Source organism: Lingula anatina, chromosome 3 (genome assembly GCF_051362555.1).
Source record: "Lingula anatina isolate TDL-2025a chromosome 3, LinAna3.0, whole genome shotgun sequence".
NCBI classification, from domain to species: Eukaryota; Metazoa; Brachiopoda; class Lingulata; order Lingulida; family Lingulidae; genus Lingula; species Lingula anatina.
Genome location: NC_141769.1, coordinates 17443174 through 17460065, shown reverse-complemented (window position 1 = coordinate 17460065; position 16892 = coordinate 17443174). Strand labels below are relative to the sequence as shown.

Genomic DNA, 16892 nt, shown 5'->3' with positions numbered 1-16892 from the left:
ACACTTGCGCGTGTCTTACCTCATGGAAAAATTAGTCTTTTCAGAGTGGGATGCGACTTGATCAAGATAATTGTAGAGCACGATTATATACAAGACCTTCTCTGCTTCTTTTTATTATCTGTTTATTTATCTTTAATAATTGATTCCTATTTGTTTATTTATCCATCTTATAATCCAGTAACCTACGCGTAAATTATATTTTCATAGCCTGGTTTACCTGATCCAGTAGTTTTATGTATCAAGCGGATCTGGGAGGGGAGGACCCAGGGGGTCTGGACCCCCTATTTCTTCAACGCTGATCATAATCTCCCATAATGTACTAATTTTTAGAAATACTGGATCCTCACCTACATACGCCTGTGTATTTTAAAATTACTCAAAACATGCATCCAATACCACTAAAGAAACCCTATTCAGTCATACAAGTGAATTAAAACGTACAGTTTACCTATTTTGGATAATATTTACAGTACAAAAACATTATATTTCAAAAACGTTCTCTCTCATAACGTTGGACCAACAACAGGTACTTCTTCACCATTATCCCATGAAGTCGCAGGCAATATCTTATGTGGAGATGAAGTCGCAATTTATCCTATGAAGTCGATTTGACAGTAAAATCAGAGCATTTATCCCATGAAGTGGTAATATACCATGAAGTATCTTAACAGACGGTCGTTAACGTACGCACTACTTCACGTTTCTATACAGACCTCTGTAACCCGAACCCTTGTCCACAGACATCACCTGGAAACTTTTGTACAACGATTAAGTGAAGAATTAATCTCGTTTTGATAAATAATGTGTACCGGATGGGACACCATGAGATTTATTTGTTCCAAGAGGTATATTCTAAATGTCTTCAACGTTTAAAATATGATACCTTGAGGGGCATTGGTAGGTTGGATGATACACCCCATATGTAGTAGAAGGATAGCTGCTGTTGGTGTGTCTCTTTGAAATCCGTAAATTACTCGTTATCCAGGCATTCTGGACACTATATTGTTTCAAAGCACTGTTCAAGGCTCTCTGCTCTTGGTACATGTTAGGTCCAATATAGGCAAGGTTTCCACCCAATATGTTCCTGCAGTACCATTGTGCCGAAGTCCAGGAACTTCCGACATGGTAAATCTGGTATATTTTAGATGAGCTGAACCTCAACTCGGAGCAACCTTAACAGTAAAGGAGTGTAAGTTTTAGAAATGACGTATGGTTTCGTAATCCCGTTGCCATATTTGTTTTACATACACAATATACTCATTTCATTATGCAATTTCATGACGACTTTTGTTGCACGTGTGGTAATTTAACTTAAGAACATGTTAAAAAAACACTTCCTTCTGCAATTTAAAGTAACGAGTCCATGCACCGTACCAGAAACAACATTACGCGACGATGCTTAACACAGTAAGCAATCACAGCTTACACTGCCTTTAAAGGCGTTACCATAAAATACGTGTGGTTACCTTTCAGTCCACCATAGTTACCCCAGGGGTATCCGCTGCCAAATAGGGGGTAAGTGCCCGTGCCTGGTGCGATGTAGTGCCCCAGGACACAGCATACTAGTAGACAAACGTGCAGTAGTCCAAGACCCATTTTGACGTGCAAGTTGTCGAGTAAGCCCGTCTAATATACGTACTCGTATCTAAATATGGAGAAGTCGTGACTCAGCGTGTTTATACTGCAGCCATGACACCTCAAAGCAAGGTTGCGAGAACAGACCTTTCAACCTACACGTTCTCCCTCTCTCTCCCCCACCACAATACTCCCCTCTCACTCTCTGAACGTGTTCTGAACTTGGTGCATGTATCTGCATGCGTCATTGCGGATTTGTGAACGTACGTCTGCGCTATTGTGCTTTTGAGCAGTCCATCGCAATAAAAAATATGGAGAAAATAAAATAAAATTAGTCTTATTTACAAAAAAAAAAAAAAAAAAAAAAACCAACGTGGGGTTGAGAAAGTGTCACCTATCCTTATCAGGACGTGACTTATAACAAACAAGATAAGTGCATATACTTTGGTATAGGGTCCTACTTTCCCTGTACGGCACAGAACAAAGATGATTTGTTTGAATAAAGTCAAATAATACATTGTATATGATTATAGCATCATCATGTACATTTTTTACTGTTTCAGTGTGATTGCCAAATTTCAAATTTAGAGCAAATGTTTCACGTTTTTGACATTTTATTTCTAAAACGTGAAAACACAAAGAAACGCACGCGCATTTCACAACCACACTTACACCGCACGCACACACGTGAGCACACACAAAGACGCACATTCATCGAGACGAGTTACTTTTTACTGACAATTGTACTGGTACTTAGTATATAGGAATATTTTACACTGGCATACAGGGGGTATATTCCCATGCCTAGAGCGGTGCTCTGCTCTCAGAAACAGCATTCTTGGAGGCAAGCCTTCACCCAAGACCCGACATGCTGGCTAACGTGGGAACCTGTCTACTCGTATCAAAAAATTGTATCTACTCGTATCAAAAACTACATACACCGTGATTCAGCGTGTTTATACTGCAGATATTGCATCTCAGAGTACGATTGAGAGAACATCACTGTCATACTGTGCCTGTATATGTATGCGTGCTTGCGAATTTGTAAACGTCCTGATACATATTTACGTGCATATTTATGCCAGCCGATGTGATAGGAATAGAAGTCCTAGGAAAGGAAGTCCGGGGTCCCATATGATATGTACAGGTCAGGGTCACCTGTAAAATGTAATGGGTAGTGGGCCACAGTTTCTAGCGGACTTCCATTTGTGTTACACCGGGTTTTAGTGGTATAAATTGTGGGGTTCTTGCCACTACAACTCCGAGTATCAACGTGGCAATTACCCCTGCGGCAATGAAACCCAAAAGTAGGTTTATAATTTAATTAGATATTTTTGAAAAGAAAGGTTTTCGACGGGGTATTCTTATTTTCTGCACCCGATTTACCTGCTTTATTGTTATGTGAACCATCTTAAAAGACATTTGTGCATCATGACAGTTGTTGCACAAATGACAACGCAAGTTGACTGAAAAATATTTTAAAAGACATACAGGGTAATGGTCACTGCATGATCATCTATTTTAATAATAAATTAATAATATTTTAATTGCAACCATAAGTTAAATTGTACACATACAGTATAATTGTACTAAAATGGTTGTTTCAAGAAAAACATATTCCGCATTAAATTTTTTTCTGAAATGCATTTTAAAATACATTTGCAAGAACTGCATTACAATTGAATTATTGGATGTTTGGTGAAATCATAGAGTTAAGATACTTCATGGTATATTACCACTTCATAGGATAAGAATTACTACTTCATGATAGAAGGCGACTTCATTGGTTAAAAAATAAGGACCCTTAGGAGACTTCGTAGTATATTACCACTTCATGGTACATTGTATCCAAACATGTTTCAGTTCTGGTTGGATGTGGAAATTAGGCGTAAAGGTCGATATGAAGTTTCATTCTAGACCATGATTTCCAGCGTGACGCGTGTATTTGAAATGGGGTGTGTGCGTGTGTGGGGGGGGGGGGGGGGGGGAGTAACATTACTCATGATAGTGCGTATTTTATCTCGTTGGAGTTTAATGAAGCTGTTATTTTCAGATGTTCTCGTAGATACCCGTGAAATTAACTTCTATAAATAATGTACTTTATTTCAAGAGCTCCGGTCCAGTGACGGAAAGCATAAAGCTAGTTTTTTGTTTTACCCATTTAGTTTTGAGATTTTTTTCAGATTTCAGGACGATTAAAAACTAACAATATTTGGACCTTAAATCATGGCGGGTCTAAGGCACTAGATGTATAAGACAAACGAAGTGTATAAATAAACACATTGCCTGCCTTTAAACTAGGGCATAAAACTGACCATGTGTGGTTTGATTGACGGCGCAGGTTTATAGATGTGGCTAGTACACAGTAGCAAGAATGTATGTCTTTCCACTGTAGGTAGAGAACTCTACTAGGCTTTGCTCCACACTAGGTGTACATTAATATCTTTAACAAACCGTCTATTCCCTTATTCGTGTTATAGATTTATCTCTTTTGTAACTATGACATAAATGTTAGGACTTGCAATAACAAGCTGTAAAAATAGGCTTTTCTATTGATATGCACCATAAACGTTTCGAAAATATCTCGGTCGTTTAAAAAGATTGACCTCCTGGCCTATATACTTAATGAAAACGCTTAGGTCGGAAAGTCTGAAATCTGAATGATTTGAAACGGTCAACTGTCCAGATAGATGTTGGGGAGAATGAAATACTGGGGATTCATAAAAGTGGTGTTGATCCGCATTTTGCAACTGCAACGCATTTTGCAACCAAAGAAAATCGTGAAAACGAATTTTTCAACCGGAAGGCATTTTGCAACCAGAATTTTTTCATAGTCAATAAATAGCTAGTGTGAAGTTCTATAGAGGTAAAATTGGAATGGGGACGGGGTTGTCTCGGCTAGGTACGCTTACATTGGTCAAGCTTTCCCTGTGGTGGACAATTCATTCTATACATACATAATCTATTTCACATTGTTACTTCCTAAACCATCATAGATAAGAACTTGATACAGGTACGTCGGGGATTAATAAACCTATCATTATAGGAATTTGCAAAGGCTCTTCGGAATTCAATTGTGACTTGGGGTGTGGTCGACCCTGGGGGTGGTCTATTCTAATTTTTACATCGGATTTTATGCTAGGAACATGAAACGTGGCTACATACTATTTTGAATGTGGAAGGGCACTTGGGATTTTTTTTTTTTTTTTTGGGGGGGGGGCTGGGGGGGGGGTGAGTCTAATTGACATTGTTATTCTTGCTATATCTATCCTTAAGACCAATAAAGCTGGGAACGTAAGGCTATGGGGTCTGAAAAATCTGTCTTTGGGGATGTGTATGGGTCCTTCTGGGTTTTTGTGACATTGGGTGTGGCCGTCCCTGGGGAGGTTGATTTTAAATTTTACATCGTTATTCGTGCTTCTACCCTTACGCCATTACAGTTAGGAACATGAAACCTTCCGGGCTGATAAGCTTACCATTGAGGATATGCATAGGTTTCCGGGAATGTTAGTATGATATTTCAGGTGTGGCTATCCCGGGGGGTGGTTGATTCTGTTTTTCACAACTTTATTTCTGCCATCTATACCCTTAAAATTTAAGGAACATGAAACGGAGATTGATGAACCAGTCATTTTAATGAATGTGCAAGGGTCCTTGAGAAATGTAGAGAACAGCAGAAGCACATACAGAACTAAATGGACTTCCAGCCATATGCATAAATATAGGTCAGGGAATCCAATTAAAAACTAATTCAAGGCCCCACACACTCTATCAGGAATCCTAGCGTTTGACTGCTGTTGTGTCTTAACACAAAACAAAATGTTAATTTCCCAAGTAATTATTTCCCAGTAATTAACATGTGTGTTTTATGTTAAAGAACAATGGGACTTGGACCCTAGGATTCCTGAGAGTATGGGGTCTTGAATGGTTTTAATTTACTTGACCTATATTTAAGAATACGACTGAAGGTCTGTTATTTAGTACTGTCTGCTGCTTTCTCTACATTTCCCCTTCCTTCCTAACTCGAAAACCGCCATCAGATTCACACATAGGATGTAGTACTAGCTGGGTCGGTCCAACTCTGCAAGGAATCTTAAGTGCAATCTATGGAATCAGCTTCATTGCCTGACAAACCACTAATCACTCCACCCCCTAGGGACGGCCACACCCCAAGTCACACTAATGTAGCCCACCCATTCACCAAAGACTCATGTTCCTAATTCGAATGGTCTAATGGGAGATGAAATAAATTACGGTAATATATATGTGTACCATCCCCAGGGACAGCCACACCCCAGGTCACAAAAAAAACCCTGCCTATGCACACCCCGACATTTTAGTTTCCTCAACCTAAAGACCTATGGGTATATAGCAGAAAATACAATTTAAAGATAATAATCAACCGCCCCTAGGTCACCAAAGTCATCAAAAATCCGAAGGACACGTGCACATCCCTAATGGCAAGTTTAAATATCCCCAACGTCTCATGTTCCTCACTTTAATGGATAGAGGATACCAGTAACAACGATATAAAAAATATATACCCCCCCCCCCCCCCCCAAAGGACTGCAAAGTCCCACTACTAAAGGTCTACGGGTAGATAGCAGAAATTACGATATAAAAATTACAATCAACCACAATTACAATCAACCACAATTCTGAATAAATATCAATCTACAAGCCTGTTGATCTGGCAGATCAACTACGTTAATTAGGCTGCTAAACAACAAGTAGGCCTACCCTCCCCCCCCCCCCCCTCCGAACGCCTTATTACAGGTTTTCAAATGCAGACTGTGCCGCAGATAATACTTTCGGGTCAAATGAGAGCCCGCCAAGGGCACATTTCGGGGACACCATTGATCACACCATGATGGACATTCACAGGTGTAGGACCAGAACAGAGCATCTGGGAAACCAAGGGACAGACGTAAATCATTACACTTGCGCGTGTCTTACCTCATGGAAAAATTAGTCTTTTCAGAGTGGGATGCGACTTGATCAAGATAATTGTAGAGCACGATTATATACAAGACCTTCTCTGCTTCTTTTTATTATCTGTTTATTTATCTTTAATAATTGATTCCTATTTGTTTATTTATCCATCTTATAATCCAGTAACCTACGCGTAAATTATATTTTCATAGCCTGGTTTACCTGATCCAGTAGTTTTATGTATCAAGCGGATCTGGGAGGGGAGGACCCAGGGGGTCTGGACCCCCTATTTCTTCAACGCTGATCATAATCTCCCATAATGTACTAATTTTTAGAAATACTGGATCCTCACCTACATACGCCTGTGTATTTTAAAATTACTCAAAACATGCATCCAATACCACTAAAGAAACCCTATTCAGTCATACAAGTGAATTAAAACGTACAGTTTACCTATTTTGGATAATATTTACAGTACAAAAACATTATATTTCAAAAACGTTCTCTCTCATAACGTTGGACCAACAACAGGTACTTCTTCACCATTATCCCATGAAGTCGCAGGCAATATCTTATGTGGAGATGAAGTCGCAATTTATCCTATGAAGTCGATTTGACAGTAAAATCAGAGCATTTATCCCATGAAGTGGTAATATACCATGAAGTATCTTAACAGACGGTCGTTAACGTACGCACTACTTCACGTTTCTATACAGACCTCTGTAACCCGAACCCTTGTCCACAGACATCACCTGGAAACCCGATTCCATGTCAACCTAACGGCAACACTCCTCACTGCACTCGACCAAGCGGCAAGCAGTAACTTTGGCAACGTCCAAATTGCCATAAGGGCCCCTTTACACTGGACGGCGTCCTTTCTGCGTCCAGCAGTACGGCCCCATTTGAGAGTTAAAGAAGTATAATACTTTACGTGCCGACAACTGGCCGATCACTGCGCATTCATTCTGATAAAATCAATGCTCGTGCCTCCTTATTAAGACCACAGCGATGCCAAATTTCATGGTCGCAGAAAGGACGCAGAAAGGACGCCGTCCAGTGTAAAGGGGGTATAAGTCAGGCAGATGTACATGTATATTTGTAATACCCCGTTATGCACTTGTTGTTCCTTTGTCAAGTGCGATTAGTTGTGAAATTTAAGCTCGACCAAAACCGTTACTCTTCGTTAAGCTAATGATACATTTGGAAGAGAAAGGAAGTTTCCGCTCTTTTAGTCAAAGAAGTGATATCAAGTGAGTAATATTATTGGGTAACTTTTCCACCTCTGCTGTTTTTGATTGTTTAATTTCTGTTGAAATCAAATTATCTGAATTTAATTGTTTTTGACTGACGTTAAAGTTCTACCATGCTGGTATTTACTGCTTCTGTCCTCCGTCCCACTAACTTAATGTTAGATTTATGCAGCCGAGTTTCATTTGTTTAAAATCAATATTAAAATGCCCCAATTGCTTCATTGTCCTCTAGGCTTCTGTATGACTGAGGATAAACTTAACGAAAAGTGAAATTTAATCTAAATATTTGCAAGTTTTGAATTGAATAGGATTGAACGCTTAGTTAGGATATATATAAAGTTTGGCCTCTTTGCAGCCCCACAAATAGAAATGTGTGCACTATTTCTTTGGAAATTATATTTTAAATGTACATGTTTTAGGCGCACACATTAATGTGAAATGTCATTTGTCAACGTTATTCAGTGTTTATCATTAATCTGCTTCATTTCTTTTAGTATTGGGACTTTCAATAAATGGGGCCGTCATCGGCCAAATTTCGAACATCATACTTGAGTTTTTTACATTACTTTATCTGCATGTCATATCATTTAAATTGGCTTAGATCAAGGAGACATAAATGTACCTACAATGTTATTCACATTTCCAGCGTTCACCCATTTACTGCCAGTAGCTAAGTGTGATCTGCTAGACGTAATCACAGTCAGTTTCTAAAAAGTTATAATATAGGTGTCGGTATAAGTAATTTCATGGTTTTTGGATAAAAAAATAAGACAACCCTTTACATCAGGATTAACGCTGTTTGAATAATCCTGAGGGGCACTGTACACGACTCAGCGTTTCGGGTGTTTTCATCTATTTTTATCTTTTGGTCGTGGGAACTATCTAGAGTCGGCTTTGGGATCAGTATATTTATAAATATACACAGATAAAGAAATCATTACGCTCATTAAATTATTGCTGAACTGAAAGAAAATTGTATCAAACCCAAGTAAAAAAGTCGATGAAAATACGTTCTAAAAGTAAACAAGATACGATTTTCATTTTTCAAAGTGACTCAAAATATTATTATAACAAAAAGAAAGTCAACATTACATTTAAAAGCTGTTTTGGTGAATTTAATTATAGAACCATGTACCCATGTACATGTAGTTAACATGATTGTTGTAAGTCGCGGCCTGAAAGTATGTGTTATCTCCTCTATCATACGTTTGTTTATAAGTTAATAAGACTTATTGTTCTCTTGTGTAAATTTTGATTGTGATGGACTGATCACAGGTACAAAAGGACGCACACACGTGTACGTGTATATGTATCAGGACGTTAAAAAGTACGCATACATAGGGCCTATACAGGCACGATGCCAGTTCTGTTTTGTTTTAATCATGCTCTGAGATGCTATCTCTGCAGTATAAACACGCTGAATCACGTCATGTGTAGTTTTTGATACGAGTAGATAGTTAAGAAATGTTCTCACGTTAGCCACTTTGTCGAGATGGGTCTTTGAGGAACGCTTCCTTCAAGCATAGGCCTACTGTGTCTGAGGGCAATGCATCGCACTAGGCAATGCAAGGGAACATACATGTACCCTTTGTTTGGCAGTGGATTATATTCCTATATACCAAATACAAATGTCGGTAAAATATGCGACAGAAACTTGTCTCAATGAATGTGCGACTTTGTGTGTGTGCTCACGTGCGTGCGTGTGGTGTAAGTGTGGTTGTGGAATGCGTTTGTTTTATCGTTTCAGAAAAGAATGACAAAAGCGTGAAACAACTGTTCTGAATTTGAAATTTTTCCAGTCGTATTGAAATAGTACAAGTAGTACTTAATAAAGCTATTAACATATACAACGTATTAATTGACTGTATTTAAACATATCACCTTTGTTCTGTGTCGTACAGGGAACTAGAATCTTATACCAAAGTACATGTACTTATCTTGTTTGTTATAAGTCACGTCCTGATAAGAATAGGTGATACCTTCTATATCCGACGTTGGTTTACATGTAAATATAGACTAACATATTGTTTTCTCCAGATTTTTTATAGCGATGGACTGCTCACAGTCACAATGGCAAAGACGTACGTTTACAAATCCGCAATCACGCATGCAGATACATGCACCAATACAAGTTCAGGGAGTGAGAGGGGGGTATGGTGGGGGGGGGGAGAGAGAGAGAGAGAGAGAGAGAGAGGAGGGAGGACGTGCAGGTTGAAAGATCCTTTGCGCAATATTGCTTCTATGTGCCATGGCTAGAGTATAAAAACGCTGAGTCACGACGTCTGCACATTTAGATACGAGTAGATATATTAGACGGGCTTGCTTGCCAACCTGCACGTCGAAATGGGTCTTGGGCTACTGCACATTAGCCTATTAGTATGCTGTGTCCTAGGGCACTTCATCGCACCAGGCAAGGGCACATACCCCCCATACGGCAGCGGATGCCCCTGGGGTAACTATGGTGGGCCGAAAGGTAACCACACGTATTTTATGGTAATGTCAGTAAAGGAAGTGTAAGCTGAGATTGTTTACTGTATTTAAGCATTATCGCGTAATGTTGTTTCTGTTACGATGGACTCATTACTTTAAATTGCAGAATGCTGTGTTTTTAAAACATGTTCTTCAGTTCAATTACCCCACGTGCGATCAATGTTGTTATGAAACTGATGAAATAGAACTGTTTTATGGAGTTAAAAAATATGACGACAGGATTATGAAACCAAAAGTGTTATATATAATAACTTCAATGACATTTTCTTTTAAGAGGCCGTGAATATCACTTTCTTTTAAATGCTATTTTACAATATTTGACTGTCGTCGCTAGAACACATATAATTATCAATGCTTTTGTCACGTTATTTTATTTTATTTTTTTATTTATTATTATTATTATTATTATTATTATTATTATTATTATTATTATTTGCATACGTCATATCTAAAACTTACACTCCTGCACTTTTAAGGTTGCTCCGAGTTGAGGTTCAGCTCATCTAAAAAATACCAAATTTGCCATGTTGCAAGTTCCTGGACTTCGGCACAATGTTACTGCAGGAACAAACTGGGTGGAAATCTTGCCTATATTGGACCTAATATGTACCAAGAAAAAAGAGAATTGAACAGTGCACTGAAAAAATATAATGTCAAGGATGCCTGGATAACGAGTAAAGTCTACAGCAGATTTCCCTCTAATACATATAGGGTACATCCTCCAACCTTCCAATGCCCCTCAAGGTATGATATTTTAAAGGTTGAAGACATTTAGAATATATGCCTCTGGGAACAAATGAGCTTGATACGTTTACTGCACACCATAGGTCACTGGTGCTCCTAAAGTCGTGTGTGACCGGTACACATTATTTGTTATAGAGAGATCAGTTCTTCAATTAGCTAAAACAGACTGAAGGCCCTCTGGTATACGGTGTATCGTGACAAAGAGTCCCACGTGACAGAGAGTCCGCTTCCCTATCAATTATACAGGTAAGCCTTGCCCTAGATTTTGACCCATTTAGGTCAGGCTAACCCTAACCATTATATCTAAATGGAGGGCGAACTTTCTGTTACACGGACCCTCAGTTTCGTTACACTTTCTCGTACATAATACAGGTCATAAGGGAAGCTCTTAAGGTAAATTTGCAAACATAAATTCAGCATCCAAATCAATTACATATTATTAAATGAAAAATAAAAACATGCATGATCGAAGTCTTAAGTTAATATACATTATTTCATATTCCAGGATACCATATGGACGCTACAAAAGAACAGGTTCTCTCTCTCTCTCTCTCTCTCTCTCTCTCTCTCTCTCTCTCTCTCTCTCGGAGTAAGCCTTTAAAAATGTTTAATCACTTGTACATGTAACACAAAAAAAATCATACATGTTATTGTGTCTGCACTGCGTTTTGCGTATAATTTTCTCACGAAGGCTGATGAGAACATGATAATGATATCCATGAGTACTGCTGTTATGTATACGTTTTATGATACACAGTGAGTGAACATGTGTTTATTTACTTACAACCGTATCATAGTTGGTTGGTGCAGCAGTCTCGGCCTCAGTTTGTCCGGCACAGGTGCCATACGGTCACTGCCCTGTAATTGTGCACTGCCCTACATATGCGAGATAAAAACAGGTAGGTGAATATCTTAAGTATTCAATTTTACTCTGTGTGTGTGTGTGTGTGTGCGTGCGTGCGTGCGTGCGTGTGTGTGTGAAAGAGAGAGGGGGGAGGGAGAAGGGGGATCTATATTTAAACAGTTTTATATTCGTTGTTTTTCAAACCATATATATACATGTAATTTATTTATTGCACGGATTTTACTTTCAAATTCAAACTAAGCTCTAAATGAAAATGGTTTCGGATTTTTATAGTTGGCTGAATAAATTCTTATTGATGCACAGGGGTTAATCACTACATGAAATAACCTATATTACATAAATAAAGAAGCTCGCCAATGAGACATACAATGTTCATATTGTCCATTAGGGTCAGGGCTCAAGAACCCTTGTCGGAACAGTGGAATATACGACGGGTACCGCTGCCATTGTCCACCTGGATTTTCCGGCTCCTTCTGTGAAACCAGCACCAGTTATTGCGCCAGATCTGGTATATGCAGTGGGCGAGGGAAGTGTTATGACACGTACAACTTTCAGAGTTACATATGTAAATGTGACAATGGTTTTACGGGAAGAAATTGTGAAACGGACATGGACGATTGCCGGCCAGATGGATTTAAGTGCAGTGGGCGGGGGAGGTGCATTGATGGGGTGAATAGCTACACTTGCTCATGTGACAAAGGTTTTACTGGAAAGAACTGTGAACGCAACATCAACGATTGTGATTTACGTTCCTGCAGCGGACATGGATGGTGCCGAGATGACATCAATAGTTATACGTGCCATTGTGACGCTGGGTTTACTGGCGTGGATTGTGAGGCTAAAATAAACGAATGCGCCAGCAACCCGTGCCACCAACAGCAAGGGACGTGCGAGAGCTTGTTGGGCAGATATAAATGCCATTGTCGCCCAGGGTTTACGGGTGAAACTTGCGACGTAAATATAGACGAATGTGCATCCCAACCATGTAAGAATGGCGGTACCTGCACTGATGAAGTCGATGGATTTTCCTGTCAATGTCTTCCTGGATTTTCGGGGAAAACGTGCGAGACTAACATCAATGAATGTGACTCTCAACCTTGCATGAACTACGGGACTTGCAAAGATGGGGTGGACTTTTACGTCTGCGTTTGCCCCGCTGGACTGACAGGCAAGACGTGCACCATGAGGATAAATGAATGTAACTCTAACCCTTGTGTAAATGGTGCTGTGTGTAAAGATGCCGTAAATGGTTATGTTTGTCAATGCAGAAATGGGTTTACTGGAAAACACTGTGAAACTAACATTGACGAATGTGCATCTCAGCCGTGCAAGAATAACGCCACATGCATCGACGATATAAACATCTATTCTTGCTCATGTGCAGTCGGCTTTACCGGTTCTAACTGCGAAACCAACATCAACGAATGCGCATCTCAACCGTGCAAGAATAACGCTACATGCATCGACGATATAAACAGCTATTCTTGCTCATGTGCACTTGGCTTTACCGGTTCTAACTGCGAAACCAACATAAACGAATGCGCATCTCAACCGTGCAAGAATAACGCTACATGCATCGACGATATAAACAGCTATTCTTGCTCATGTGCACTTGGCTTCACCGGTTCTCACTGCGAAACCAACATCAACGAATGCGCATCTCAACCGTGCAAGAATAACGCTACATGCATCGACGATATAAACAGCTATTCTTGCTCGTGTGCACTTGGCTTTACCGGTTCTCACTGCGAAACCAACATCAACGAATGCGCATCTCAACCGTGCAAGAATAACGCCACATGCATCGACGATATTAATAAATATTCTTGCTCATGTGCGCTTGGCTTTACCGGTTCTAACTGTGAAACCAACATCAACGAATGCGCATCTCAACCGTGCAAGAATAACGCTACATGCATCGACGATATAAACAGCTATTCTTGCTCATGTGCACTTGGCTTTACCGGTTCTCACTGCGAAACCAACATCAACGAATGCGCATCTCAACCGTGCAAGAATAACGCCACATGCATCGACGATATTAATAAATATTCTTGCTCATGTGCGCTTGGCTTTACCGGTTCTAACTGTGAAACCAACATCAACGAATGCGCATCTCAACCGTGTAAGAATAACGCCACATGCATCGACGATATTAATAGATATTCTTGCTCATGTGTACTTGGCTTTACCGGTTCTCACTGCGAAACCAACATCAACGAATGCGCATCTCAACCGTGTAAGAATAACGCCACATGCATCGACGATATTAGCGGATATTCTTGCTCATGTGTACTTGGCTTTACCGGTTATCATTGCGAAACCAACATCAACGAATGCGCATCTTATCCTTGTTTGAACAACGGCTCATGTTATGATGAAGTCAATGGATACATCTGCCAATGTCCGGATGGTTTTATCGGAGTTAATTGTGAAGTGCCACCCACTACTATTTTTACCACCACCACCACCACCACCATGGCAGCAAAAGGTAATTTAAGTGTAAAATTGTTTACCTTGGTTTGTAAGTATTCAAATGTAAAAGTATTGATACAAAGACACTAACCGCCAGATATATGATTTTGATAAAAGTGAAACGTGGGCCATTAGACAAAGAATCTGTCTCAATTTCAATTAATTTTTTTATTACAACCAAATCGCAAGTCTCCAGGAGTAAGTCAAAAACCTATTTGCTTGCAACGAGGCTTAAGCAGACTAATAGTTTATCCCCACATTTTCATTTCAGAACCTTGTGATCCCAATCCTTGTCCTGAAACAGCACCTGGGCATCCGATACCATGCAGAAGCATAAATGGCAGCACCAACTTTGAATGTGTGCGACCCAGTGGTGAGTAACATAAATATGCATTCACGCCAGAGCACCTCAAATCAGAATCCGGTATCAAGAGATCCGCAGGTTCATTTTCATGGAAGCCCGGAAGATTCCTTCAATCTACAATTAACTTTAATAATGCATATTATATTTCCTACCGTAGCATCAAATAGAAAATAACTGTACACATTTTTTATCAAGTATCTAACCTGTGTAACACGCCCTCAACCGTTATCACGCCCGTGGCTGCAGCGCTTTCAAAAGCGCTTGTTTTTACCAAGTGGACTTTTTACTATGAAACCTTCGTGAACTTTTATCAATTTTTACCTAGAGCGGACCTTTCCCCCTTCCCCTTAACTCACTCTCCCCCGGCTACGGGCCTGTTTATTTATCTATTTTTTTTTTAATGTTGTAGGTTACTGCCTGTACAGTAATGCGCTCCACGTTCAAGGAGAAGTCTGGGACATAGGGTGCAAACAAACTTGCAGATGCATTAAGTCATCAGCTAACTTTGTCTACTGTGAACCCAAGTAAGTGATATCATGACGGAAAAGATTAGTATTTTAATATTTTTGGATTAAAAAAATTAATTTAACTTAATTTACATTAAATGCTATAAAGAATATTGTCAAAGAACGAATAAGTCATTTTTTCAGATGCCAAGACTGGGACGGAATGCCTATTCCGGCGGGATGCATACTGGATCCTCCTAAGCCCGGTGAATGTTGTCAAAATCTGAACTGCGACTCTCTGACTCCTCCACCATGATAATGACACATATTTATATTTAAAGATTTATAAAGACTGAAATACCATTGATAACTCTCCTACCTGGCCCTGAAGATAATTTTTGTTCAAATATTATGCGGTTCAGATTCATATTCAAAATGTGACAAGGAATTTCATTTCTTATATTTCTTGTTTTTTTTTTCAAAATATTTGTTTGAGCTTAAATGTTGGTGTTTACTCAAGTGTTTCAAACATTGGGGATATATACATTGTAAAACGTGAATCATTAAGGACCTTCAAAAACAAGGATGCCCATGCTGCAAGTGGAGAGTCTCAATTGTGCTGCATCATTTCCTGCCCCTTTTTTTTATATTATGTAATTTTTAGCCATGAAACAGGTGAAGAGAACTAAAAGCTTATCTAATATTATGCAGTATCCGCATCCGCGGACCCCCCTCCCCTCTTCAAATAATCCTGGATCCGCCCCTGCTTAAAATGGTATTGGTATACTGCATGAAGACTTGCACTATTAGGATTCTATACATCTAAAATATCTACCACTTTGCAATTTAAATCAGAAAGATTGATTTAGATTAACTGTTCTTCCCCGGGTGTGAATTTTGCATATCAGTCTTTGGGGGTAGATTAAATTTGTTTGTAACTGACAAATACCGGTAGCTGCATGTGTCTTATAATGTAGTATCGATTACTATTGTTTGCTATTAAATAAAAAGATAATAAATAAAAAACAGATTTCCGCAGCATTGTTCATACTTTAACTGTGATATCGTGTCAAAATATTTCACTTTTTTTCTATTAACAAGCTGTCAGGGACCGCAGTATTGAAATATTGTAATTAGTAGGCCCATTTTTTTTTAACTTTCATACATTATGTAGTTTTAATTCAATCAGTGGAAGCATGTTTTTCATAAAATCCACACACAGGAAGCTAAAGTGTATTTAGATAGTACTTCCCACCTAGCAGTTCAAATTTTAATGTCTTTGTTTCAAGCTAGTAATCCATTAGAGCTTGATATCATGGAGGTATTGGGAACGCCCATCATGAGGGGGTGGACTTGTGTCTGAAGTAACCAGTCAGTTTGTAAGTTGTGTGATTGACAGATTAATTGATAAAGTTTAGCATAGAAATAAGTGAACTCAGGGCCGTAGCCTGAGCAAAATGCCAGGGGGGGCAGTAAGCGGACACGAGGGGGCGAAGCCCCCGAGGGGGGAGGGGGTGTCCCCCTACCAGTGTGGAAAATTCTAAATCCCAGGGGGGGGCAACTGCCCCCCCTGCCCCCCCCCCCTCCCCCGGAGGCTACGGCCCTGGAACTGGAATCTTAAAGGTTATGGGAGACATGAGAGACTGAAGAGATCGAGACTAGACGGGAGAATAGAAGGAGAGAGGAGATTGGATTGAGCCTGAGAAGGGACCTTTATTATATATATATATATATATATATATATATATATA

At 39.4% G+C, this 16892-nt stretch overlaps 2 protein-coding genes across 2 annotated transcripts; both read left to right on the top strand.

The window, feature by feature from the left end:
* Positions 1 to 11757: 11757 nt before the first annotated feature.
* Positions 11758 to 14136, top strand: LOC147762986 (uncharacterized; the record flags this gene model as incomplete). The annotated part of the gene is made up of 2 exons (XM_087008004.1): positions 11758 to 11890; positions 12245 to 14136. Coding segments are annotated over exons 1-2 (2025 nt in total), but the record flags the coding sequence as incomplete, so codon positions are not given.
* Positions 14137 to 14320: 184 nt separating this feature from the next.
* Positions 14321 to 16137, top strand: LOC106179965 (uncharacterized). Its single transcript, XM_013563832.3, has 4 exons — positions 14321 to 14347; positions 14603 to 14704; positions 15105 to 15219; positions 15346 to 16137. The coding sequence occupies exons 1-4, from the start codon at positions 14335 to 14337 to the stop codon at positions 15455 to 15457; spliced, it is 342 nt and encodes a 113-aa protein (XP_013419286.2). The 5' UTR covers positions 14321 to 14334; the 3' UTR covers positions 15458 to 16137.
* The last annotated feature ends 755 nt before the right edge of the window (positions 16138 to 16892 follow it).

Bases quoted from the DNA above. Each gene is read 5' to 3' on its own strand.
- LOC106179965 (XM_013563832.3), top strand. The intron at 14,705-15,104 runs GTGAGTAACATA...TTAATGTTGTAG, and splicing joins TGAATGTGTGCGACCCAGTG to GTTACTGCCTGTACAGTAAT. The intron at 15,220-15,345 runs GTAAGTGATATC...TCATTTTTTCAG, and splicing joins TTTGTCTACTGTGAACCCAA to ATGCCAAGACTGGGACGGAA.